The sequence below is a fragment of the Ceratina calcarata genome, unplaced genomic scaffold (assembly GCF_001652005.2).
Source record: "Ceratina calcarata isolate Rehan_Ccalc_2016 unplaced genomic scaffold, ASM165200v1 scaffold81, whole genome shotgun sequence".
Classification (NCBI taxonomy): Eukaryota; Metazoa; Arthropoda; class Insecta; order Hymenoptera; family Apidae; genus Ceratina; species Ceratina calcarata.
This window is the reverse complement of record NW_017179422.1, coordinates 397,263-421,049: the sequence shown is the minus strand read 5'-3', so window position 1 is coordinate 421,049 and position 23,787 is coordinate 397,263. Positions and strand designations below refer to the sequence as shown.

General features: G+C 41.2%; 4 protein-coding genes across 10 annotated transcripts in view; 3 read left to right on the top strand and 1 right to left on the bottom strand.

Moving 5' to 3' along the window:
- The window catches only part of Hr38 (Hormone receptor-like in 38), a 38,491-nt gene extending 34,249 nt beyond the window's left edge, over window positions 1-4,242 (top strand). For all 3 annotated transcript variants that reach the window (XM_018034864.2, XM_026818597.1, XM_026818596.1), the window contains one exon: window positions 2-4,242. In XM_018034864.2, coding sequence (XP_017890353.1) covers window positions 2-258 — 257 coding nt within the window. In that variant the 3' untranslated portion in view covers window positions 259-4,242. The remainder of the gene's footprint in view (window position 1) is intronic.
- Window positions 4,243-5,983: 1,741 nt separating this feature from the next.
- Fs(2)Ket (Importin subunit beta Fs(2)Ket) lies at window positions 5,984-18,715 on the top strand. 3 transcript variants are annotated; one of them, XR_001916915.2, is made up of 7 exons: window positions 5,985-6,436; window positions 7,028-7,086; window positions 7,171-7,353; window positions 7,437-7,790; window positions 7,876-9,887; window positions 10,424-10,635; window positions 18,628-18,713. XR_001916915.2 is itself a non-coding variant. In XM_018034825.2 (6 exons), coding segments are annotated over exons 1-6 (2,670 nt in total). In that variant the 5' UTR covers window positions 5,985-6,375; the 3' UTR covers window positions 18,629-18,715. The 3 variants fall into 3 exon arrangements, 2 of the variants coding, with proteins under 2 accessions (XP_017890312.1, XP_017890314.1); XM_018034825.2 differs by lacking the exon at window positions 10,424-10,635 and having other exon boundaries at window positions 18,628-18,715; XM_018034823.2 differs by lacking the exons at window positions 10,424-10,635; window positions 18,628-18,713 and having other exon boundaries at window positions 5,984-6,436; window positions 7,876-9,891.
- A 152-nt stretch (window positions 18,716-18,867) lies between these two features.
- On the top strand, window positions 18,868-22,741 carry CarT (Carcinine transporter). The gene is made up of 11 exons (XM_018034826.2): window positions 18,868-18,953; window positions 19,231-19,452; window positions 20,113-20,286; window positions 20,365-20,468; window positions 20,545-20,699; window positions 20,797-20,965; window positions 21,049-21,297; window positions 21,597-21,811; window positions 21,948-22,129; window positions 22,222-22,400; window positions 22,480-22,741. The coding sequence occupies exons 1-11, from the start codon at window positions 18,888-18,890 to the stop codon at window positions 22,688-22,690; spliced, it is 1,926 nt and encodes a 641-aa protein (XP_017890315.1). The 5' UTR covers window positions 18,868-18,887; the 3' UTR covers window positions 22,691-22,741.
- A 173-nt stretch (window positions 22,742-22,914) lies between these two features.
- Window positions 22,915-23,787, bottom strand: part of LOC108631142 (uncharacterized) — a 5,866-nt gene continuing 4,993 nt past the window's right edge. For 2 of the 3 annotated variants that reach the window (XM_018034878.2, XM_018034877.2), the window contains 2 exons: window positions 23,185-23,415; window positions 22,915-23,112 (listed from right to left, as the gene is read on the bottom strand). In XM_018034878.2, the coding sequence (XP_017890367.1) occupies window positions 23,085-23,112; window positions 23,185-23,415 (259 nt within the window). In that variant the 3' untranslated portion in view covers window positions 22,915-23,084. Of the gene's footprint in view, window positions 23,113-23,184; window positions 23,451-23,787 lie in introns of those variants that run through there. The other variant, XM_026818598.1, reaches the window with a different exon arrangement.

Sequence of the window (23,787 nt, the reverse complement as noted above, 5' to 3'; positions counted from 1 at the left end):
GCAAGGTACGGCCTGAAGGAGCCTCATCGCATGGAGCAGCTGCAGTCGAAAATAATTTCGTCGCTTCGTGATCACGTCACCTATAACGCCGAGGCGCAAAGGAAAGCGCACTACCTGTCGCGATTGTTAGGTAAATTACCGGAACTGAGGAGTCTGTCGGTGCAGGGGCTTCAGCGCATATTTTATCTAAAACTGGAGGACCTGGTCCCGGCGCCGCCCATGATCGAGACGATGTTCGTCGGTAGTCTACCGTTCTAATTCGCCTTCTCGAAGCCAAGCCTAAGGCTATACGTATAATAATATATTTTGTCGCGTAGAACAATTTTATTCACACTCGAAATCTTGTGCGGTTGCGTCTACTATCCGATTACGTTTCCTTATTTTTTGTACACGTAATAAGTAGGTTTTATTATCTTCTTGCGTGTCGCCTCACATGATTTTCATACAAGTGTTTCGACGGGGAGCGTGGATTGTCCTTTATCACGAGAGTCAGCTCGAGGAGGAGTTCGAACACGAGTCGTACGAGGACAAGTGAGCAAAGTGTCCTTTCGAATCTGTTTATCCTGGCCGGTTGACTCGTCGTTGTCTGGATGTATTAGCGAAATAGGTGAGTGCATGCGATCGAGTATCGTGCCAGCGGATGTTGGGAGTGAATGCACGCGCGAGTAGACGAGCCGGAAGATGCGGTTCGACTCTAAATTTAAGACGAAGTTCCCTCTCTGCGTGTATGGATGTGAGACGAGTGTATTTGTGATGTGTCAGCGGGCGAACGCAATCGTCCGACCTGACAACTGTTACTATTGTTACTACTTAGTACTGCTAATACTATTTTAACACTGTACGATGTAACAACTATTCTTGCTATCGAAAGTACATACGCCCAAGTAAGCGGAAGTGGACCCGTATTACCTGGCGGATCGTCACGGACAACGGTGAAACGCACGCAGTGAAACAAACGATAGATTTCTCTCTTCGCGATGAGATGAACGAGCATTTTCGCTACGTGATAGATGACAGACGAAAAGTTGCAGGTTGATCATAGGGTATCGCTAGCTGATACTACTAAGTGCTACGCTATTTTTCGCAAACGTGCACAAAGGAAACGAAAAAAGAATAAGAAGAAATATCGTACACACTGACACGCGTATTATATTATACGTATTTACACATACACACGAATTTTTATCACTTTTCTACCTACTTTATATAAGTCGCTACGTCAACGAACAAAAACTACGTTTTTTTCATCGCTCGTACTGCATCGATTGTCCTCGATGATCCACCAGACGGGGTGAAACAAACTCCTCCTCTTTCGGTGAAGGAACGTACTTACCTATTCGTCGGAGAAAAGAAAATGAAGCATCGACGTTTCGCAACATATCAGAGCAACGACGGAAGAGCGGAATCAAGTAGAAAATATCGCTGTTACGTTGCTGTAATTAACAGGTATTATATATTCCCTATCCCAATTATTTCCCTCATACCGAATAAATTTCGCTCTTCCGTGTTGACAGTTTAGATGTACGTTAAATCGTGACTGTGATCACACTCGAACGTCGCGATGATGCTAAAGAGAATTATTAGTAGAATTCTCTGTTTCCCGACTACTCAATTTCCTGTGTTCGTATTCGTTCGGAACACCTCGTGTCCCTTAGCTTGCCAGTTTCGCCTGTCCGACGCTAATCGGTGATCTGTCCTCCCTACCTGATCCTCGATCGCATGGGAATTTAGTATCATTGAAAACGTGTGAGTGTCTTCCAAGTCACGGGATGGGGGCCCGACCGGCCCCAAATAATTACCACTATTCTTGCGTTAATGTGATTTTAGACAGCTAAGGGAGAAGAAGATTGAAATAGGACCCGGACGTAGCCGATCAGCTGTGTGACAAAGGTAAATGATTAAGGGAACAGCACGGGTGCATTGTAATTTTGACTCGCCATTCGATCAGCAGTGGCTTCGTTACGGGTCCGAGATAAAGTTACCTATTACTTTATGACATTTATTTTTAATCAAACTAACGTAGAAAGTCCTATTTATACGTATATCGCGCCGCTACTTATACAATTACTTGCTACTTACTACTTTATTACTCAACTACTACTTACCGCTAGCGTTACGATATTATGGCGTTATTGTTGCTACTACCGCTGTTACCATCCGCTACCATCTTACAACCATCTTGTGTTACCATTACTTGCTAAATACGTAAGAAACACCGTCGACGTTAAGCACTCTTTGCCACTGCAATACATCACCTGGGATCGCCCCTATCCCCCTTCCCCTCCCCCCATCCACCAGTCCCTCCCCACGAATCTAGAGATACATATTATCAACCCTGGATTGCAGTGTCGCACAATTCAAGGAAACCCAATGATCTTCGATTCATCTTGGAGACGATTCTCGCCAAGAAATCGTCGATCTCATTGTCAGTCGAATCGATGTACCTTTAACCGCTCGGCAATAATACCTTCCTCTTTTTTCGTGTATATTAGCTGTCAATGTAAGAGTATAGTCCAGTAAACCGATCCAACCGACGCAGCGTTTCTAGTGCGCGATATTTAGTACACCTAATCTGATAAAGGCGCGTTCCCTTACTTAACTTTGTGAAGAGGCAAAAATCACGATTAAAAAAAATAATAATAATAATAATAATAATACATGTATGTGCACAATAGGTATAAAAGTAACTACGTGTGTATACGTTATTCTCTAATCGTGTATCCGCAAATGTTCGACGCTTGGTAAGGAAATAGATTTTTCCTTCCGTTTCGATCTCTGCGCAGTCATGATTCTTTTGGAAAATCGAGTTTCGTACTTAAGTAAATTCTTTACTTTCCCAGTGTTTTTATTTCATCTCACTTACTATTCGGTACTGTCTTTCTTGCGTTAGAGTTAGGCACTGATTGCTAATCGCTTATGCAAGAGCTTTCCATTTAGCGATCTCTCGTTGTGAAAGAATACACGAAGAAAAGGGTAATTGAACGTCGAGCTCCATTCAACGGCGTTTGAGCAGATCGTGATTTTTAATTTTTTAACGAAACAAGCTCGTAAGTTTAAGTTCCTTCGCGAGCGACAACACTTTTCTTCGTGTAAACGCATCTCATTGGCATTGGTCGCGTGTGTGGAAACGTTTGCGGATGGATACGATCGCAGGTGAAACGAGAACAAAACATGCCCGGCAAGAAAGCAAGGTACAAGTATCCGAAAAGAGAACGCAACGTATATGCGTTATTTTCTGGATAGAGAAAATAGAATAAGGTGGCAAAAACGAATGGTTTTCAATTCCCTTAACGCGTACAAATAATTCGACCAGATATAAAAAAGAAAGAATTTTTCTATGAAGGAGCAGTTATCGCTGTTCTAACAATGTTAATATAATTAAATTATGTGACGTGGGAAAACCGTTTGTTTTTCACGTGTGTACAAAATGCATCGAGTCCAGGAGAGATTTAGAGGCTGAAAGGGATTCGTCAAATTAAACGGTGCTATTAGACTAATTGTTACTAACGAGCATTATAAGAATTTATAAGTTCTTACATCTCTTATTTGCTGCTAAAGATACGGACGAGGGGAAGGATACTTTTGTTCCTATTACTTAAGGAAATTGAAAGGAGCGTTGCGACCGGTTTCTAATCCCCTATTGGAGTGGAAACAATTTAACTCGTGATTGACGTATTCCGGTTACGATTCCAGCAGATCTTTCCTGGATTCAACGCCAGTTTAGCGTTGTATTGTTTTTTACGATGCTACTATATGTAATTTGCACACGCGCACTGCCCGATTCAGGGTAGAGGGTGTCGAATAAAGAAAGATAGAGAAAATACGAGTTAAGAAAATTCTAGGTGAAAAAAAGACAACAGTGATACAAGAACGAAGCAGGATGAACAGGTAGAGTGGAATCTCGGATCGTTCGAACGTAGAAATATCGCGAATGAAGAACGGGATCGTCCGAAGTACTGTTGTTAACAAATTGATTGATTGTCATTATTGTAAAGATGAATAACGAATACTACGTTAGGTGTACTTCATCCTTTTCCCTCGATGTAACAATAAATGTTCAATCAACGGATAATTTCATTTTTTGTTTTCAATTCGATCATTTATTATTTTTTTGGAAAAATAAAATTGAATGTTGCAATGTGGTACGTTCAATTCTCCATGAGCGTCGGTACGGAGTTTGAAATTGAAACTCGTTCCCTTTCCGTCCAAACTATTAATAAGATAATAACATTGCCGCCACTGGATGTTGTCGTACCGTATCCCTTCCTTAAAAATCGCCAAGACAAGAGACGAAAGCAAAATCAAACAGAAAAGGACATAACGTTTGAAACTAAGTGGCAGACCCTCGTTTTCGTACGGACATTTCTACTGCGATCGATCCGTACTCTGCCATACGAATACTTGTGGATACAGTTGATGTAGTTAGTATACGTATACCAGTTGCACGATTACGAAGCACACACCGAACATGCTAGACGTTGTACCGAAAGTAAATTTATACAGGTCACTGTCGGTTATATCGACTAGAGTTAGAGAGAATTGAAAATCAAGAGGATCTAAATGGTTTTTGTGATCGAAACGCGAATAGAAGTACTTAAAGGGAAGAAAACGATGCCGATCGATAATGCCAATACGTATTGACGGCCGTACAATTGAAAAGGAGGTGCGAATTATTGAAATCGGTCGATAGTTCGCTGATAATTTAATCGAGTACAATCTGTGTTCTCCTTGCAATTTGTTCACAATGACAATAAACGGAATTGCAAGGAAAGTTTCCCGATCACCGGCCTTTTCACCCCTACGACCGTCGATATCTACCAGCGCGTTAACACATTCAACTACTACATTCTATTAGCAATTTGTAAAGTATTCCAATTAAAGGTGTTTTACATGCGCGCACATTAAGAAACCTTTCCGCGGCCTGGTTCACTGTAATTCTGTGTCGAGCCCACGGTTGTATATGACCGTGGTCGAGCCACACACACAATTCCCTCTGGCTTGTTTAATATATACGATAAAGTAAAAAATGATATAATATATAAAATTATTATATATACATATACGTACTTATAAATATATAAATATAATGAATTAATATAATTATAAATAAAGAAATGAATATATTATATATAATATATACTTTCGATATGCGAACGAGAAGCAATTTAAAGGCATGACGTGAAAAAACAAAAACACATTATGACCACATTATATTTTATAAATAAAAGAAAAATTGACATGTGATATAGATGGTAAGGCACGCGGACGATGCGTTGCGATGCATTACGAAAGCAAATGTATTCTGTATATCGTTTCATTAAATCTATTAAAATAATCGACGCCTCTTTTTCTTCGCTTCGGTATCTCTGGCCCGGTGCGACGTTTTGACAGCAGTAATGTCGACCTTTTCTTTCCTAAGCGAGGAAACAGGTATTCGAACGATTGTCAATAGGAAGCCCGGCGGCTGCCGAGGGTCTTGTGATTATGCATAAAGCGCACCTGGCATCTTAGCGGACCAGTCCTGGAACCTGAAGTCCTTACATTCCGTTTTAAGTTCTAACATCTATGTGCGAAGTTACCGCATTCTTCGCTTTCTGAAGAAAAACGATTGTCGAAAATAAAGTTCGTAAAAAAATGAAACTCTAATAAACTATTTTAAGAATTATTTCATCGTTTGTTACGAACAACTTTGTTTTGAACATTTATTTATTGTAAAAATGATTAATCTACAATAGTAGTAAAATTATATGAATTCTTATAATTTATCCTTATTATTTATTCGGTTGTAGAACGCTGCGAATCGGTGAGCGCGTACGATAATGTAACAGGAGTTCACGCGGCGACGTGTAGACTGCAGCTGCATACGTGCAAAATTTCAAAATTCACCGGCATAACGGTCGCGGTGAACACGCGTGCGTGGAAGCGCTGTTAGCAGTCGCAGATGTCGCCGCTGCAGGCATGTACGCGTGCGCAAAATAAATTTCGCACGGCACACAAAGAAAATAGTCCGCGCTCAACGGAGATACGACGATCGTTTCGAGAAACGTGACACTCGTGACAGTAGTGTTGCAACGTTTCCGAGAGACTTTAAGGGGATTAAACGTCGCGTGTACTACCACCTACCGGTGTTTAACGATCCGGTGGTTCGTCCTGTACGTAGATAGGCGCGAGAATATCACTACGCCGCACGTTGTGGAAGGAAGCAGAAATCGAGTACTGGCAGGAAGTGGGTAGAAGGGGGTACGTCGTTGAGCTAGTTGATTCGGTGGTGGCTACATGTGGCTGTCCGCCGGTCGCGAGAACGAGACATTTCCTATCGAGGCATAAGAAGTTACGTTTCCCGACGTTAATCGATATTCGAAGGAAGCCGAAATCATGCAGATGGATCCGACAACGGTACAGCTTATCCAGATTCTAGAGAAGACCGTCTCCTCTGGTAAGCCGTTTTGATTAATCGTTCTCCTTCAGATTGGTTGTTGCCGACATCATGGAATTCAGACTAATTTTTCTCGGTTAATTGGTCTCCCCTTGACCTCGGTACCGATGTTGTTCTATAATACCTACGAGATCGCTCCTTTTGACGAATCCTTGACCCTTTCGCGACCTTGCCTGCGAAAGTGAAGTCCCGCCGCGTGCGCGTCCTTTTTCTAGTCCTTCCGGTGTATTTACGGAGTACTTGGTATTATTGTTGGGTGATATTTTCTTAGAGCTGTCGAGAATCGTTCGGCATCGGTACGTTAGCATTTAATCTCAATCCGCTGTTTCTACGATAATACGTCGTATTGTGCTCCGTTTGGCTGTTGCTAAGGGCTTTGTTCGCGGCAGCATAAGTATTGTCCCATGTGACGGTTATTCGTATCGCATGTTCTCGTTGATTGTGCCATAGTGAGAGTCACAAGTACATCCTGTTTTTCTAACCTCTATGATAGTTCCAAGGATCTACATAATCTTCGTAATTAATTAACCAGATAAGATATAAAAGAATTTATAGAATATCAGTTACTCTTATCTTCGTTTACAATTTCAGATAAAAATGAGTTGGAGGCAGCTCAAGAATTCTTGGAGCAAGCAGCTCAGACTAATTTGGTAAGTTAATTGTTTTCAGAAAAAAGTAGTTGTAACAATTGTAAGGACTATTAAGACTATACAGTTTTGTTATATTTTCCTTAGCCTGAATTCATGCAAAGACTCAGCGGCGTGCTGGTTACTGCCACTGCAAGTCCAGTTGCCCGTATGGCAGCTGGTCTTCAGCTGAAAAATCAACTTACATCCAAAGATACACAATTGAAATATCAATATCAACAACGATGGCTTGCTATTCCTGTAGAAACCAGGGAATTTATTAAGAAGAATGTAAGGACTTATTTATTTACACGTTCGTTACTAATTCGTTTCTTGAATAGAAGCGTGCTGACTTTGCACTTGTCCATTATTAGATTTTTGGGGCACTTGGAACAGAGAACAACAGGCCGAGTTCTGCAGCACAGTGTGTTGCATCTGTAGCAGTTGCTGAATTACCTGTTGGTCAATGGACTAATGTTATTCAGCTGTTAGTTAATAATGTTGTAAATCCAAACAGTACAGAGATGATGAAAGAAGCTACCCTGGAAGCTATTGGTTATATTTGTCAAGATATAGAAAGTGACGTTCTGGTACCTCAGTCAAATCAAATCCTCACTGCTATCATCCATGGTATGAAAGGCTCTAGTACACTGCATCATGTTCGTCTCGCGGCTACAAGTGCACTCTATAATTCATTAGAATTCACCAAAGGAAATTTCGAGATAGAGGTTAGTACAGTTTTTAAAATAGCTTACAGATATATTCGCAATGTGGATAGAATCACTTATTTAATTCTGTCGCTTCTGTATACAGACGGAGAGAAACTTCATCATGGAGGTGGTGTGTGAAGCGACGCAGTCTTTAAACACGCAAGTCAAAGTAGCAGCGTTACAGTGTCTCGTGAAAATTATGTCTTTGTATTATCAGTACATGGAACCTTACATGGCTCCAGCACTCTTTCCTATTACTTTAGAAGCTATGAAATCAGATATCGATGAAGTTGCACTGCAAGGAATTGAATTCTGGTCGAACGTTTCCGACGAGGAGGTAGATTTAGCTATGGAAGAGGGTGAAGCCACCGACGGTGGCCGACCGCCAGTCAAAGTGTCAAGGCATTACGCGAAAGGCGCTTTACAATACTTAGTACCTGTATTGATGAAGAAGCTAACTAAACAAGAAGAATTCGACGATGAAGACGATTGGAACCCATCAAAAGCAGCCGGAGTGTGTTTAATGTTATTGTCTTCTTGCTGCGACGAAGCCATCGTCCCGTATGTTCTTCCATTTGTCATGGAAAATATCAAGAGTCCGGATTGGAGGTATCGAGACGCAGCTCTGATGGCTTTTGGTTCGATTCTCGGAGGCGTCGATCACAATACTTTGAAACCATTGGTGGAACAAGCAATGCCAACGCTTATCGAGTTAATGTACGATGGCAGTGTCGCGGTAAGGGATACAGCAGCGTGGATGTTCGGCCGCATTTGTGAAATTATACCGGAAGCAGCTATCAACGATACTTACTTGAAACCACTGCTTGAAGCTTTGATAAATGGTTTAAAGGCAGAGCCGCGAGTAGCAGCGAACGTCTGTTGGGCTTTCACGGGTCTTGCAGAAGCCAGTTACGAATCTGCAGAAGCTATCGAGGGACAGAATCCGGAAACGTATTGCATGTCCCAGTATTTCGATTTCATTATTCAAAGATTGTTGGAGACAACTGATCGGCCAGACGGAGCTCAAGCTAACTTAAGATCCGCCGCTTACGAAGCACTGATGGACATGGTGAAGAATTCTCCTCAAGACTGTTACATAACAGTGCAGAAGACGACGATGGTGATCCTAGAGAGATTGCAGCAGGTACTGCAAATGGAGAACCACATCCAAACTCACACGGATCGTGCACAGTACAACGATTTGCAATCGCTGTTGTGCGCCACCTTGCAATCCGTGCTGCGTAAAGTTACACCGGAGGATGCTCCGCAAATTTCTGACGTGATTATGACTGCGTTATTATCCATGTTCAACTCGAATTCTTGCAAAGCCGAGGGTGTACAAGAAGATGCTCTTATGGCAGTCTCGACTCTGGTCGAAGTGCTTGGAGAAGGTTTCCTGAAATACATGGACGCGTTCAAGCCGTATCTCTGCCTCGGTTTAAAGAATCACGCAGAATATCAAGTATGCTGCGCTGCTGTTGGCCTGACGGGCGACATTTGTCGGTCTTTGAAGAGCAAGATATTACCATACTGCGACGAAATCATGACTCTGTTGCTGGAGAATCTTGGCAATAATACGGTTCATCGTTCCGTAAAACCTCAGATATTCTCCGTTTTCGGCGATGTTGCTCTAAGTATAGGTCCGGAATTCAAAAAATACTTGGACGTGGTATTGCAAACGTTGGCTCAAGCATCCCAGGCGAACGTGGACAGAAGCGATTATGATATGATCGATTACCTGAATGAGCTTCGCGAAGGTGTCCTTGAAGCTTACACTGGAATAGTGCAAGGACTGCGCGGTGAAATGTCGACAACTTGTCCGGACGCTGCGATCGCCCTAGTGGAACCACACGTGCCCTTCATCATCCAGTTCATTACGTCGATAGCGCAGGATCGCGAACACTCCGAAGGCAACATTTCAGCTTCGGTGGGCTTGCTTGGTGATTTGGTCACTGTGTTCGGAGCGAAGCTATTGCCAATGGTTGAAACTGAACCGCTCACGGAGTTCTTGGTAAAAGCTAGACGATCACGCAGCGAAAAGACCAAAACACTGGCAAATTGGACGAGTAAAGAGATTCGGAAGCTCAAAAATCCTGTCAATTCCACATCTAGTTGGTGAGTAATCTTTCACTGTATTTCATTAACCTTTTCTTATCATATTTTCTTATTTTTTACCTTTTTTATATGAACGGTGTGTGATGCGTGTATATTCGATCACCTGTTATCCGTTATCACTTATCATCCATTTCGCTGTTCCCTTCGTATCATCCGCCACGTCCTTTTCCATTTTGCCTACTGTAACGTATTACTAAAAAAGATAGTTACTTTCTCCACGAACGATTTTTAATGATACCTGGTTAGGACACACTAAGAAAGAAGAAGCACGAATGTGTACATAAAGTGTCAAAGAACCAAAGGTGCAACAGGACATAATACAGTTTCGTTTTGTCGTTGTTGCTTATGGTCCTTTCAGTCTCAGTGTTGTCCCACGGATAGACACATGATTCAACAAAGAAATCCGTTTCATAAAGAAATAAATTAAACGCTAATAAAAATGGTTAAAATAAGCCGCGAAAAAATATGCATATGTACACACATATCGATCGGTGAACAACGGTTATTGATATTTGGCTCGCTTTTGTTGTTTACAGATCACCCACGGTTGTACTGTCGTGCAATTTGATTTAACTAGAAAGCTATCGAACACAATACAAAGACAACAAGATTGGATGGTGCGGATGCGAGTTGATGGATGTGCGTGAGTTCCGAAGCGATGATGACGATGAAGGGGTGATGAGTCTGCACGTGTCCCTGCTCTAACGACGGTATTCGAGTACCGACACGTCGAGCGCAGCCCCAAAAGGTCGAGAAAATAAAATACCTGTCTGCCGGATGTCTGCTGACAACGGATGATAAGGAGTGCAAGTGGATGTTACCGATGAGTGAGCCTGAAGTTCGAAGCCTGCCGAGATGCAAGTTCCGATGATGCAAGTATGCCTGATAACAAGCCTGGGTCGCGTGCTTGAGAATTTGAACCTGAGAAAAGGACGACTTCCATGGACAGTGATTGTGGCTAGCGAGAGGGAGAAAATGGGAAAATGCGAGTGAGAGAGGAAGAGAGAGTGTGCAAGGGATTTCTGAAAGCGTTGAAGAAAACATACAGAGAGACCAAACGAGAGAGAGAGCGAGACTGTAGAGCTGTGAAAGATGTAGAGTGTGCTCTAATAATTGAACGTAAGAATGGTTTTTCTTAATATGTATGCGTGTAAGATCCAATATTTACTAAATAAAACGTTTCGCTATCTAATGGATCGTTGAGAAAGTTCAATTATGCGCAAATCGTTGTAAAGCTACTAGCTTTTTATCCTCCCCTAGCTTTGTTAACGAAGCCACGCGGTCTGTTTCCAATTTCCTGTTGAGCGATCAAAACACTACCTATTTGCTCGTTCGAAGCAATCGCGGCATCATCGAATGATTGTTGGTTGTTGTTGTTGACGTGGTCTGAAGTTAGTGGACGAAATAAATGGTCGATAGAGTGCTGGTTACTATCTCGATGCAGCGAAGTGTTGATGCGTGAGTGAGAATACAGTCGGAGGAGAAAGAGAAATAGATAAGAGCGAATGAGTGCGAGGAGTGTTAGAGATACTGAATGATTCCTTCAAAGAGAATAAAATTGAAATTAAAAATTACGAATTACTTGATGGATTCGAAATACTTGGTGACCCTGATCCGATCGTCCTGTGCAAAAATTTAAACGATCAGTTGTAGCATGATGATGATGATTATGATGATGATGATGTGTATGTTCCTTTCTTCCCGTATGTGAATGTCTGTTGCTGTTGACTCATTAAAACTAATATTTTGCTGGCATAAGTTATTGAGTTGTACCGAAATCCTCGTCCGGCCTGAGCGTTCTAATAAGAAAAGAAGAAACGAAGAAGACTAAACCGCGATCGAGTATACAATTTAGAAATACTTTATTATAATAGAAATGTAATCTTGCGCTTAAACATTGATCAATTTTATGCGACCGCAGTATCGTTCATTTGGATATTTCGAAAATGATAGAATGAAATATCGAACGAGAGCTTTTCGCACTGCCACTAACATTGAAATAACGATACGTATGTTTCTTCCTTTCGAGAGCGTTTGTCAAAGAACAACAATTTGTCTTCCTAGCCTCGCTTCGTTGTGGGAAGACAGTTACCCACGATCAAGTGAAGAAAAAGAAAATGACGGTGTTACTGATTTTTATCCATACGTTTTATTCCGGTATGAGTTGGAAAAACGAATGCTGTGGTCGCTTAAGAAATTGCAGGTGATTCAAAACTAGGTGATTGATATAACCCAGCGTCATGTAATCAAGCAAACTTATCTTTCTTATCTATCGAGTAAATTACCTTGTATACTGCTCAACGTTAAAATCAAATTAGTTATACACGTGGATAGATAAGACTGTTGAAGCAAGAAGTTAGACGTTGAACTGGGATATTTCAAGTACCTGACCGCGCAAGGATTAGCAGTTTCCAGTACTTTTTGTTTTATTTTTTACACACGCATCAATATCCTCTGTTACACGTACTGTTTGAATCCTAAGACGACTGAGGCAGTGCATGCATATATATTTATATGTGAATCAAATCATAGGATAACTTTATATTATTTCATTTCTTTATGTAGATATTGTCTCAGCCTCGCAAATTTTCATAGCTCAAACTTTTTTAGATGTCTCGCGTACGGATACGGTATTTAGTAAGATTTTATACACGGAAGATAAAGCGGACGGTCGGTCGCTCTAATAATATAATACGAAGTTACGTCACGTGGTTGAAATGTGGCTGTGCTAGTGCCATTGCATTCCAAATACTTTTGCCAGCGGAAGCACACTGTGTGACCCTCTTTTCGTAATGTTCGACTATATTTTTTTTGTAGCGTTTTCATCTTTAACTAACTCATACCTTTTTCTGTGAACGCCTTGTTTACGCAAAGCTTTATATAGAGACACGATAACGAATAGAGAGGGAAACGAACATTATCGGTAGATCGCGGCGAGATTCGCATCGAAACTTAGTTTGGGGGTGGTTTACTCGTTGAGGAATCATCACGAACAGTGTGAACGTGTTTACATCAAACATGACATACAAGCAAACACATTTAGACAAAAGAAAAACAAAAGATTAACGTGCGAAGAGGAAACGCAAAGGGGATAAATAGGGAATTGATGAAGAACGATTATAGACTAAGACTTTTTATTAAATTGATTATCTTTTTTACGATTTTACATATCGTGGGAAACCAATGTGTCTGCTCCATGTCTGGATATAAAAAAAAATAATAATAAATATATATACGTATATAATTTTTTTACTGTTGCGAACGATATTGCCAAACTTAGCATTTAAGGAAGAGATAATGTCTATCTAGCTTTAAAGAGAAAAATGAATACAAAAGAAGAATAACGAAGCAAGAAGAGAAAGAAAACGGGTTAAGAAAATTGTTTCGGTGAGCTGCTCGTTACATAGACTGGAGCCTAAACCTTGATCTCTTTGCGATACACATCCCTACACATAAATACACCTGTCCACATACATACAGATTGTTTTATCTCGCGGTGGATCCTTCCGATTTCGTGGTAAAAAGGAGTTATTCTCGCTGACGAAACGCGGTGTCTTCCAATCGCGAAAACTTCATCACCTCCTACGTAAACACAAGCTTGATCTTAGTTTCCTCGGTGACGGCTGCCGTCGTTGAGCCTACCAAAGTCGACGTCTTGATGAGTCCCAAAAGGAGAACAACAAAATGTTTTTATTATTCCAAGTATCCAAAGAAGAAACGTGCAAAACACCGAGACACGAGGTGTGTGTATCCTGTTTTTCTTTAACATTCCACGTAGCAGAGAGAGTAGAGGGAAAGAGAGTACGTAAGAAAGAGGAGCGTGAGAAGAGTGGAAGCAGGAGAGAAAGGGAAAGGATGAGGATGCGAAAGGTGGAATGCGAGGAAAGAGAGCGAAAGGAAAAGGAACCACGACGGAGAGAACGGCGAAGTCTTTCCGCTTTTTGATAAAAAGAACTCGATCGCTCGCCTGTTCCTTTGATTCGCAAACAAATCTAGGCTCACGCGCCCACGAACTGTCTTCAAATCGGTGGCTAAATTTTCGAAAACTTTTTACTGATTGTCAGGTTTAAAACAAAACATCACGGTATATACTTTTTAAATATCTACATCCCCTTTTCAACCTTTCGGCGAGTAAAACGTGTGGTAACAAAAATTTAGCCATCTACTTTGGCAGTAGATTGTGTGTGTGTGTAACGGACACACGTATCGATCGCGTGTAATTAACAATCGACCTTGATCTTGATGATCGCATTATCTTTATTTGTCCGAAGTACCAGGAAGCGTAATAAGAATCGTACGATCCCGGTATTTTCGCGGTCATCTTTGCGAATCATATTAACAGTTCTGGTTGGCTTGAAAATCTGAGGGAAAAATGGGAAGAAAAGCCGACGTGGAGATAATGAATCGGTTGTGGTCGAACCCGCGGATGAAGGGCAGAAGTACGAACTGAAACGCCGACCGTGCCGTGATCGGAGTACGAGTAACGATATGTATAAATGAGGAATACAAAAGGAGCAAATTATATTATATACGCGACTGTGATTTTTTGGAGAGACTCTCGTGTGCGAGGAGTCGATGGATTCTACCTAGAACGGGGCGTGCCTCTGGGCCAAATTGTGTTCCACCCTCCAAGATCGAGAAGTGATCCACGAATGATCTCGAGCGTACCACTTTTCGCTCTCCGCTATTTAGCATAATTTTGTTATTATTATTTTTTTTACGTTTACCGGTTTTAGAAGAAAGAATTTTCGCTGCTCCGAAACATGAGACAGCCTAACGCGCACATGCCTTTGATAAATGTGTTTCAAGTTTCTAAGATCGTTGGAGAGAAGCACGGCCGGAGTCACGCTCACGGCAAGAGACTCATACACGATAACGTCTTGATCGAACTATTAGTTGTTAGCCTTTTCATCGTCGAGACTCCTAGAGTGCGTGCGATGCTTTACTAGGGAACGTACGTGAGAGCGTATTTAAGTATAAGGATTCTTAAAGAAGAAAAAATAAATGAAAATGAGGAGCGTGTGCATTACGCTGTATCAGTGATGATGTGCGCTGTGAAGCAAATCGCTATTTACTGATGGAGGTGTGTCCTGTCGGGGTGTTACTTGCGAATGGAGAATAAGTAACCAGAGAAACGAATGAACTGTGAAAACGAGAAAAATTGAGAGGGAGAGAGTGATCGAGCGAGAGGAATATAAGTGGAGAGAGGATCGTTAACGATGATGGAGGGATGCTAAAAGGAGTTGGCTCGTGATTCGACGTGAATCACGTTCGGAAAGAGGCAAAGCGTCGATTTGTAAAATAAAATGAATAAAATATTGAAGAAAAAAGGGAAGGAGAAACAAAGAATGAAAATAAAGAAAAGTTATATAAATTTTGTATCGCGACGCGGTTAAAGATCGGAGAACTGTCGCTGTCCTCGGGTCGTTATCCTAGCGCTTCGCTAATTTTCTGCAACTTAGCTATACAAACAAATAATACTCTTACAGAAACAATAATGATAATCAATATTGAGGAAGACGCATTGATGAAGACGTTGAAGATGAAACCACGCAGATAAATTATTTTTCGAGTCGATTTCGGCGACGCTGGATACATGTGTACATGGAACAGAGTCTCCGTTCTTAGATATTCAAACCGCGGTGCCATTGTACGTACGGGACAATATTTTCGATAATATTTTTTAAAAACGATCGAGTCGCGAAGCACGAGGCCAACGCGCGCAGAAGCTATTGTTGTTCCAAAGCGTCAGAGAAATTGCACGGTAATGGGGAAAGAATGAGGATCGATCGATTGTGCGTTGCCTAGAAGTTTCCTGTGTGTGTCTGTCATGGTTGATCCGTATCTTCAGATATTTTTGTTCATTCGATTTCCGACCGATCGCGGTCTAATTGTAAGATAAAGAAGCGCACCGCATTACCGTGCATTCTGTGTGATTTAGAAAATTAAGAAAATTAAAAAAAATTGAATATAAAAAATACAAAAAAAAAACGAATTGAGAGGAGAAAAGGGGAGAGAAAAAACGAGCGTATGAAATTTGAGATTCTTGTGGCGATATGCAAGGAGAGAATGCTGTCGAGTGCTGCCGATCGACGATCGGACCAAACATTATACGTAATTTACGCATGTGAATAATTCGAAGGGTGAACTTGGATTGAAGTAAAAGAAAGAAAGAAAGGAGAAAACGAATAAACGAGAACACGAGTTGGATTGTATCATGTCTAGCCTGCCATTCTGTAATTTGCTCACCCTCTCCAATTTGTTTCCTAGAGCTCTATTTTTCATCGATCACATCACTAATGAAAAACTCAAAAGAAGCAAATAAAAAGAGACGAAAAAGCAGGAAGTAAATTATAGAAATTTAAGAAATTCATAAGATCTTACTATACATATTAATAATTCATCCTGTACATCGTGAACGTCGAACTGCGGCGTATAAAATTGGATTCGGCACTGTCTAGTAGGTAAGCTGTTGCGATGACTCGACGTATACTTCTCGTCGTCTTTAAATTAAAAAGATATTACACCGAGAGAACTGTTGCTCAATTTACTGCGAGATCAAAGTCACAGTAAAATTTTATTTTACTACAGATACTTTGCGTATTCAGGCGGGGACGTTATTTTTCCTGGTTCCTCCTGAAATTTCGAATAATTATTTAAAATTGTAAACTAATTGTAAGAAACCACTGAATAGGAGAGGGTGCGGCATGTCCACCATGGCGCGAGATATTTACGTATCTCCCGCGTCTTTTCGGTTTGAGTCAGTCGTGTGATCTGCGGAGCCTGTATTCTGTGAAATCTAAATGACAACGACTATATGTGACGCATCGGCTACATCGCTTATCTGAATGTCAGAGCGATCGTGGAATGATTGAGGATCGATTATTTTGGAAAACGTGTTCAAGTAGCAGTATAGTCGGTCACATTAATGGTTGGTCTATCAACGATTTATTATAATAAAAAAAGTGAGAAATAAAGAACTGACGATTATCTATAAAAACAAGCATGATCCAAATATCGTCTAAGAGAAAATCTAAAGAAATGTCACGTGCATTTTCTTACGTCGCGTCTGTTATTTTAGGTACGCGAATGCGACATTGGTACTAGGACTTCGATTCGCTTTTTCTTCACTTTATTATTAATGTGACTGACCGTACTCCGTCAGTGCATGTACGAGAAACGACTATACGAATCGCCAAGCGACAGTGTCATACAATTAATTAAAACGGCAGAAATCATTTTGACTTGACACCATGATAATTCTCATTATCCAAAAAAGAATAAATCGAAAAAGTGAAAAAATGTGGAAACAATCGTATGAAAGAAAAATATCACAATTGCGTTTTGTGTATGGTAAAAAAAAAACATCTCGTACCGAAGAAACAACAATATTATTTCATTCTACAAAATTTGATTAACGTAATGCGAATTGTTCCATTGATTTCTTTTACTATTCCTTTATTTTCTTTCTTGTTTCCGACAAAACGAGATTGTCCAGAATAAAAAATTCAGTTTGAATTTGTACACAAGCAGTGATTGCCAGTCGTCGTTTCAGCATCGAGCTTCTCTTTCTCACATTTTTTTCTTAATAATCATTCACCTTGACCCATCGCTTCCGATACATAGCGGCCGAGGAATAATCTGTCTGGCGAAAATGCGGAAGATTTCTCGACCGAAAGACTCGCGTGCGAAATGCCCTCCGAACACACGGTTGAAAGCTTTGGACAATTGACTATGTATTCTTACGGTCTTTTACTTCATCAATTGGATTACTCCGGATAAAAAAAACGAAGCCGTATGCCTCCTGATACCAAGAATTAGTTTCTAATCTACGTTATTGCACAAAAAGTACCAAGAGCGTATTTGACAGATGCCATGCTATTAATTCTCGGCAAATTAATTCTGTCAAACGCAGAAGGCATCGAGCTCGCGTTCTATAAAACAGTGGGAAAACTTTATTAAAATAGAGGCAACGAAAAGGAGATTGCTCGTTCTAGTTGGATCGAAGATACGAATAAATTGGAGGCCATAGACAAAGAGATAATGGTCATAAACGGGAAGGTGACGCAAAATGTCACGCGGTGTGTTCGAAGAATGAATCGCGGCCGCCACGCAGCATGTGTCAGCAGTGTTCCTAATCTCCTTTAAGTACCCTTAACCCAATTGAATTAGAAGGGCACACCCCGTGGCACGCGCCACTAAAGCCGTTTCGTCTGCATTTCCTCGATTCACTTTCTGCACGTGAAACGCGCTGTGCGAGTGCGTGCACGGGTTCTATTTATCCCTCTTGTCTCTCAATTTGCTTCCGTGCGAGCAAACAGACGTCGGGTGGCTCGTGCTTGAATGTACTATATCCGAGAGATGAACAATATCGGTGTATTTGCCATAAAAATTCCGGAGTAACTCTACTCAATCATCCTGCGTCACATCGAGTAATACAAAGTACAAGCACAGTATTAAACCATTATCACTCTCTTCTTATTTCGATATATTTTTTGGCATTCGTATTAACACCTTATAAGTTCTTATTCATCAGATCATTTCGATATACACATACCTATTCTTTTCTTTTATACGATGCGTAATAAGTGAGTAATCTCGGTGAGAGAGAAGAGTAATAATCAGTTGTCGAAGAAGGGAAAGTTTTGTGAAAAATGTTGAGCGAGCGGTGGATTGAACGGCAGTGACCGACCTCAGTATTCTAACTGTTCCAATCCTTTTTGGGTTCGTGTTCTACCAGAACTCACTAAATCTACTGCGAGAGCTGGCACGCGCTATCTAAATACTTTTGTCCGATACCTGGTGGCTATCTCGGAGGGCCACCCTCCGGTGTCACGATCGTACGGCGAGGGTGAAAGGGAAAAAAAGGGCAGCAGCAAGATGGAACGAATGGCACGCCGGTCGCACTGCCATCGGAAGGGAGCTAATACACGTCACGTAACGCGTTTCTAAGGTATCGGCGACGATTCGGTAGCTTGGACGTGGACAAAGTTTACCAAAATGGAGTACCAGAATGAGAATCGTACCGCTGGACCAGCGAACGGCAAGACGGCTACGGACGATGAAGTAAGTTACTTGCAGTTGCACTTTGATAAAAGAAAAATATCTTCCTCTATGTTCAACAATAATGCATAATATCTATCGATTCTCAAGTACTTAATTGAATGGCAGGACGGAATCATTTTATTTTTTATTCGTTCAAACGACCAGAAATGTTCAGAAATGAATCAATTAATTAATAGACTATTCCACTCGTGTATTGTAATTGTCATGTTACATGACTTCCTGTTTTTTATATTGAAGAAGTCAATTATGATTAAGAGATAAGAGTTTCGTATCGTAGGACGGTTTCGATCTCGATGATCTTTTGCCGATCGTCGGCGAGTTTGGTCGTTATCAAAGGAACTTACTTTGGTTCGTGTGCCTCCCGGCATGTCTGCCGTGCGGTTTTTGCGCCTTTAATCAACTCTTCATGGCGGACACACCACCTCACTGGTGCAAAGTACCGGGGTTGGAGAGCTTGGACATGTTCCGTAGAAGGAAACTCGCGATTCCGACCATTCAGGTTCAATTATCGTTCTAGGCGTTAAAGATTCCTACTACCTGGATTAATTGGCAATTAAATAGTTAATAAAAAAAGCTAGTGAGAGTACTAGAGAGAGCTTGTTCCTCGTAATTCTTAATCCCCGTTGAGTATTATTACTAAATAATTCCTCTAACCGAAGAAGAAATTTGTTAGGTCCGCGTTGATTTTCGTATCAGTACTCTTTGCTTGCCATACGTCTGTACACTCGAAAAAGCTAGCCAGAACCTCGTATTTTACGCATCTCCTAAAGATTATGGGCATATATGGAAGAAATAGAAGACATTTGTTTCGCTATAGCTAGAATATTATTCTTCATAGAATACTTGTTTATGGTCATACTATTATACGAGCAGTGCGCTCTCACTGAGACATTCGGCGAGACTCTTACCGAGTCGAGTGTTACTTGCTTTCCTTGTCTTGGCTCGAATCGCGAAATTATTAATCTTTTTGGACGTGGATGTTCTCGAAATTAAGAGCCACGCTCGCACCTCGTATTAAAAAGATCAATCCGAAACCGAGCGCTGACGACTTGAAATAAAACGACACGAGGGGAGGCGAGCGATGCAAGTACACTCTCGTCTTGCCTCGGCGAGAGTGTTCTACTAGAGTTATAACCGTAACAATGGCATTCATAATTAGGATGACAATGAAACGTACAGTCAATGCACACGATACGATATCGATTGGACGACAGAGAACATTTCTGTTGTGACGACGGCCTCGTACGTACCGAATGCATCGTGGCCGGTCATACCATGCGATCATGGTTGGGAGTACGAAACCTCGGAAGTAGCATCTTCTATTGTTATCGATGTACGTTCACTTACAATCAAAATATCTGATTAAATCGATTGATCCGATCGATAATTAGGATGTCATTAAACGTTACAGTTCGATTTGGTATGCGACCACGCGATTTATCCGACGATCGGATTAGTCGCTTTGAACACGGGAGGACCGATAGGGGTGTACCTTTTCGGTACCTTGAACGACAGGTAAAAGTAAATTATTTGCACGTATTCGTGAAACACAAATACGATTACTTTTACCAATTTCTTCGGTATCGCACAGAATTGGTAGGAGACTGTCTTTCTTCACGTGCCTGGCAACATTGATCACCGGCGGATTCTTAACGTCGATATCGAATAGCTTTTGGACCTGGGCCGCTTGTAGAGTGGTCGTCGGTTTGACCATTCCAGCCATTTATCAGATACCCTTTATCATATGTAAGATTTCTGAATAAGAGTGAATAGATAGATCTATTAGAGATAAGAGAGACATGTCGATTCGTACTTAATTCTTCTCCTGGTTCGCTTTAAACAGCTTTGGAGCTGGTTGGACCAAATTATCGATCGTTCGTAACGGTGCTGACATGCAGTTTTTACACAATGGGTCTGTGTATGCTGGCCGGTGTGACTTATCTGATAAGAGATTGGAGAACGTTGGCTCTAACTACGAGTGCCCCTTTTCTTTTATATTCTGTGTACTGGTGGTGAGATTTTGATCCGTTTCTTATACTTTCCATTAGCCCCGATTGCCGTTTCATTCGTTCTAAAATGTCTAAGATCATTCCAGGTTTCTGCCAGAGTCACCGAGGTGGTTACTGGCTAAAGGTCGATTGAGGGAGGCGAACGATATTCTGGAGAGATTGGCGAAGGTGAATGGTAAAGAACTACCAGCATCTTTCACCCAAAAGCTGCGACAACGAATGACAATGTCACGGTCCAAAAGTGAAGAGGAGCGATTACGCAGCGGTCCCGGTGTTCTGTCCTTGTTCAAAACACCCAACATGCGTTTGAAAACGTGTCTGATTACACTGAACTGGTAAATGAAATATTCAGCTACGTAATGCCGCCTGATAAAACGCCGCCACGCCTATTTTTTGCTTGAGGTATTAAACGTTTCAACAAACGTTGATAGCAACGCTAAGACATTTCTGTACATTCATCGCACATAATACATGAAGATAAGTGCGATAAGGAATGTTTTGACGCATTCTGACTGTAATCTTAACTTGAGTATTATTTTCTTTCTTATTCTTCTTTACTTGTCATTTCATACAAGTAAATAACGAATTGCGAAATAATCGTTTCAAGCGTTCAACTAGTATCGTTCTTATTTAGGTTCGCCAATAACATGGTATACGTCGGTCTGTCGTACTACGGACCTGCGTTGGGTAATGAGGAACACTTGAGCTTTTTTTTCTCATCTTTTGCTGAAATTCCAAGTTACATGGCATGTTGGGTCGTGATGGATCGATGGGGTCGTCGTTGGCCCCTTTGCCTGTGCATGGTAGTCGCGGGTATCTCGTGCATTGCTACAGTCCTTCTCTCATCGGGTACTACATCTTATATGAGCGAACAATGAATGCAACCAATAAATGATTGATAAATCTTTTTAATAAATGCAACAACAAAGTAACAGTAGATTTTAGAAATAAATGTATCGACTGTAATCCTCCCATCTTTTTACAGATGCAGTAGTGGCCACACTAATTCTATTTCTCTTATCAAAATCCGCGATATCGGCCTCCTTTCTAATAATATATCCGTTCGCCGGTGAACTTTACCCCACGCAACTGCGCGGCGTAGCCATTGGTTTTTCTGCTTACATCAGTGGTCTCGGACTTATCATCATTCCTTTTGTTACTTATCTCGTAAGTAATCGTAAATATGTTTATCATGAGCGACTGCATTTTTCATACGGACACGTCATTCGTAGCGAATAAATTTGTGTCATATCGTCTAGGGTAAAGAGAATTTAGTACTGCCCCTCGTTATTCTCGGATGCGTGTCCGTAATCGGTGGATTGTCTGGCTTACGTTTACCCGAGACGCTGCATCATCGATTACCACAGACCGTTGAGGAGGGGGAGCTATTTGGGAAGGATTGGACTTGTGCCGATTGCTTTCGTTGCGTTCCGATTAAGTATGCGAAATCGAGAATGGGTTAAAGGAATTAAAAATTCTTATCCAACAATTCCATCCATTGTTATCTTTGGTTATAGACCTTCGTCAGCTGCGGGTTCGTACGAGGATCTATCGGCTAGGGAGACGGTAGAGATGCACGAAGTACCAGAGGCACCGATTCCTGCAAGGCTGCTGGAGGACCAACAGAGGCCGACCAGCGGGAGCGTGCGTCGACTGGTCCGTCAGTCCAGCGTGATGGACACTCAACGGGATTCTGACGGATCCATCAAAATGACTTACTGGTTTTAGATTTGAATCGAGCATTGAGCATCGAAATAAAATCAAAATTATCGAAACTTCCTCAGTCTTTCTTTATCTTTTATCCCTTTACGATATTACTTTCAAAAGTAGAAACTGATTCGAAGTAATTTCCACGAAACCGGGAACTTATCTGAAGTGTCAAGTTTATGTATCTAACTTATCGGATTGTTTGTTTAAAAGAGGAATTAGAACGAAATCAACAAATATCGGTGTTCTCGTGTACAGCTTGTGATTTATTTCCACAATTGGTATACAAAACACGAAGATTAGGGGGAGGAGAAAAAATAAGAAAGATGGTGATCAGCCATGGTAAAGCTGACGCGTGTAATCGGTCGAGCTGCTCTCATACCTTCGACCGAATCTCTGCCCAATCTCTTCGGCTTTAGATTCGAGTAGTTCTGTTGTAGCAGCTGCAATCAGGATGATCACTATGATTTCGATACGGGCATTCCATTACCTCCTCTTCCACCCGTTTCACTTACCTGTCCAGTAATCGCTGCTTTAGCTCAGCTGGATAGGTCACATATATGTAATGGTCGGGCATCTCTTCGTTCGACAGCGGCATGTTATCGTCCCTCGGCTCGCCTTTTCTTCTCCCAGTTGATCTACCCTCGCCAGGACCACTCTGATCGTGTAACGACGACGTAGCCGTGAGATCCCCATCCGTATAATCTAAACTTCCGGATCCGTCCAGCCTGTCCTCTTCTGCCGAGCTGTAAAACGAACTCGGAAGTGAATCTTTCGAATTCTGGTAACAAGAAATTTTATGTACGGTGATTAGGGATAATTTCTTCGACGCAATTTATTGCTAGTTAATGAGAGTAAATTTAAGCTATGTACTTCACTTTGATAAAAAATATTGGTTCTAAAGTTCAAGGGTCTTCATTTCGAGTAGTAGCATCAACAATGTGTAAATGTGTAATCTGTACAATTATGGTCGATAACATCAATGAAGTCATGTGATAAAAGACATAAAAAATTGTTATGTTTGTAGAAAATAAATCATTTAATTTTGATGTTGTGAAATTCTCAGATCTACTCCAATATTATCTTTTCTACGTTATCAATTAACAAAAAGTAAACAT

Bases quoted from the DNA above. Each gene is read 5' to 3' on its own strand.
- CarT (XM_018034826.2), top strand. From the start codon at position 18,888: ATGGAGTACCAGAATGAGAATCGTACCGCTGGACCAGCGAACGGCAAG. The intron at 19,453-20,112 runs GTTCAATTATCG...ATTCATAATTAG, and splicing joins TCGCGATTCCGACCATTCAG to GATGACAATGAAACGTACAG. The intron at 20,700-20,796 runs GTAAGATTTCTG...CGCTTTAAACAG, and splicing joins TCAGATACCCTTTATCATAT to CTTTGGAGCTGGTTGGACCA.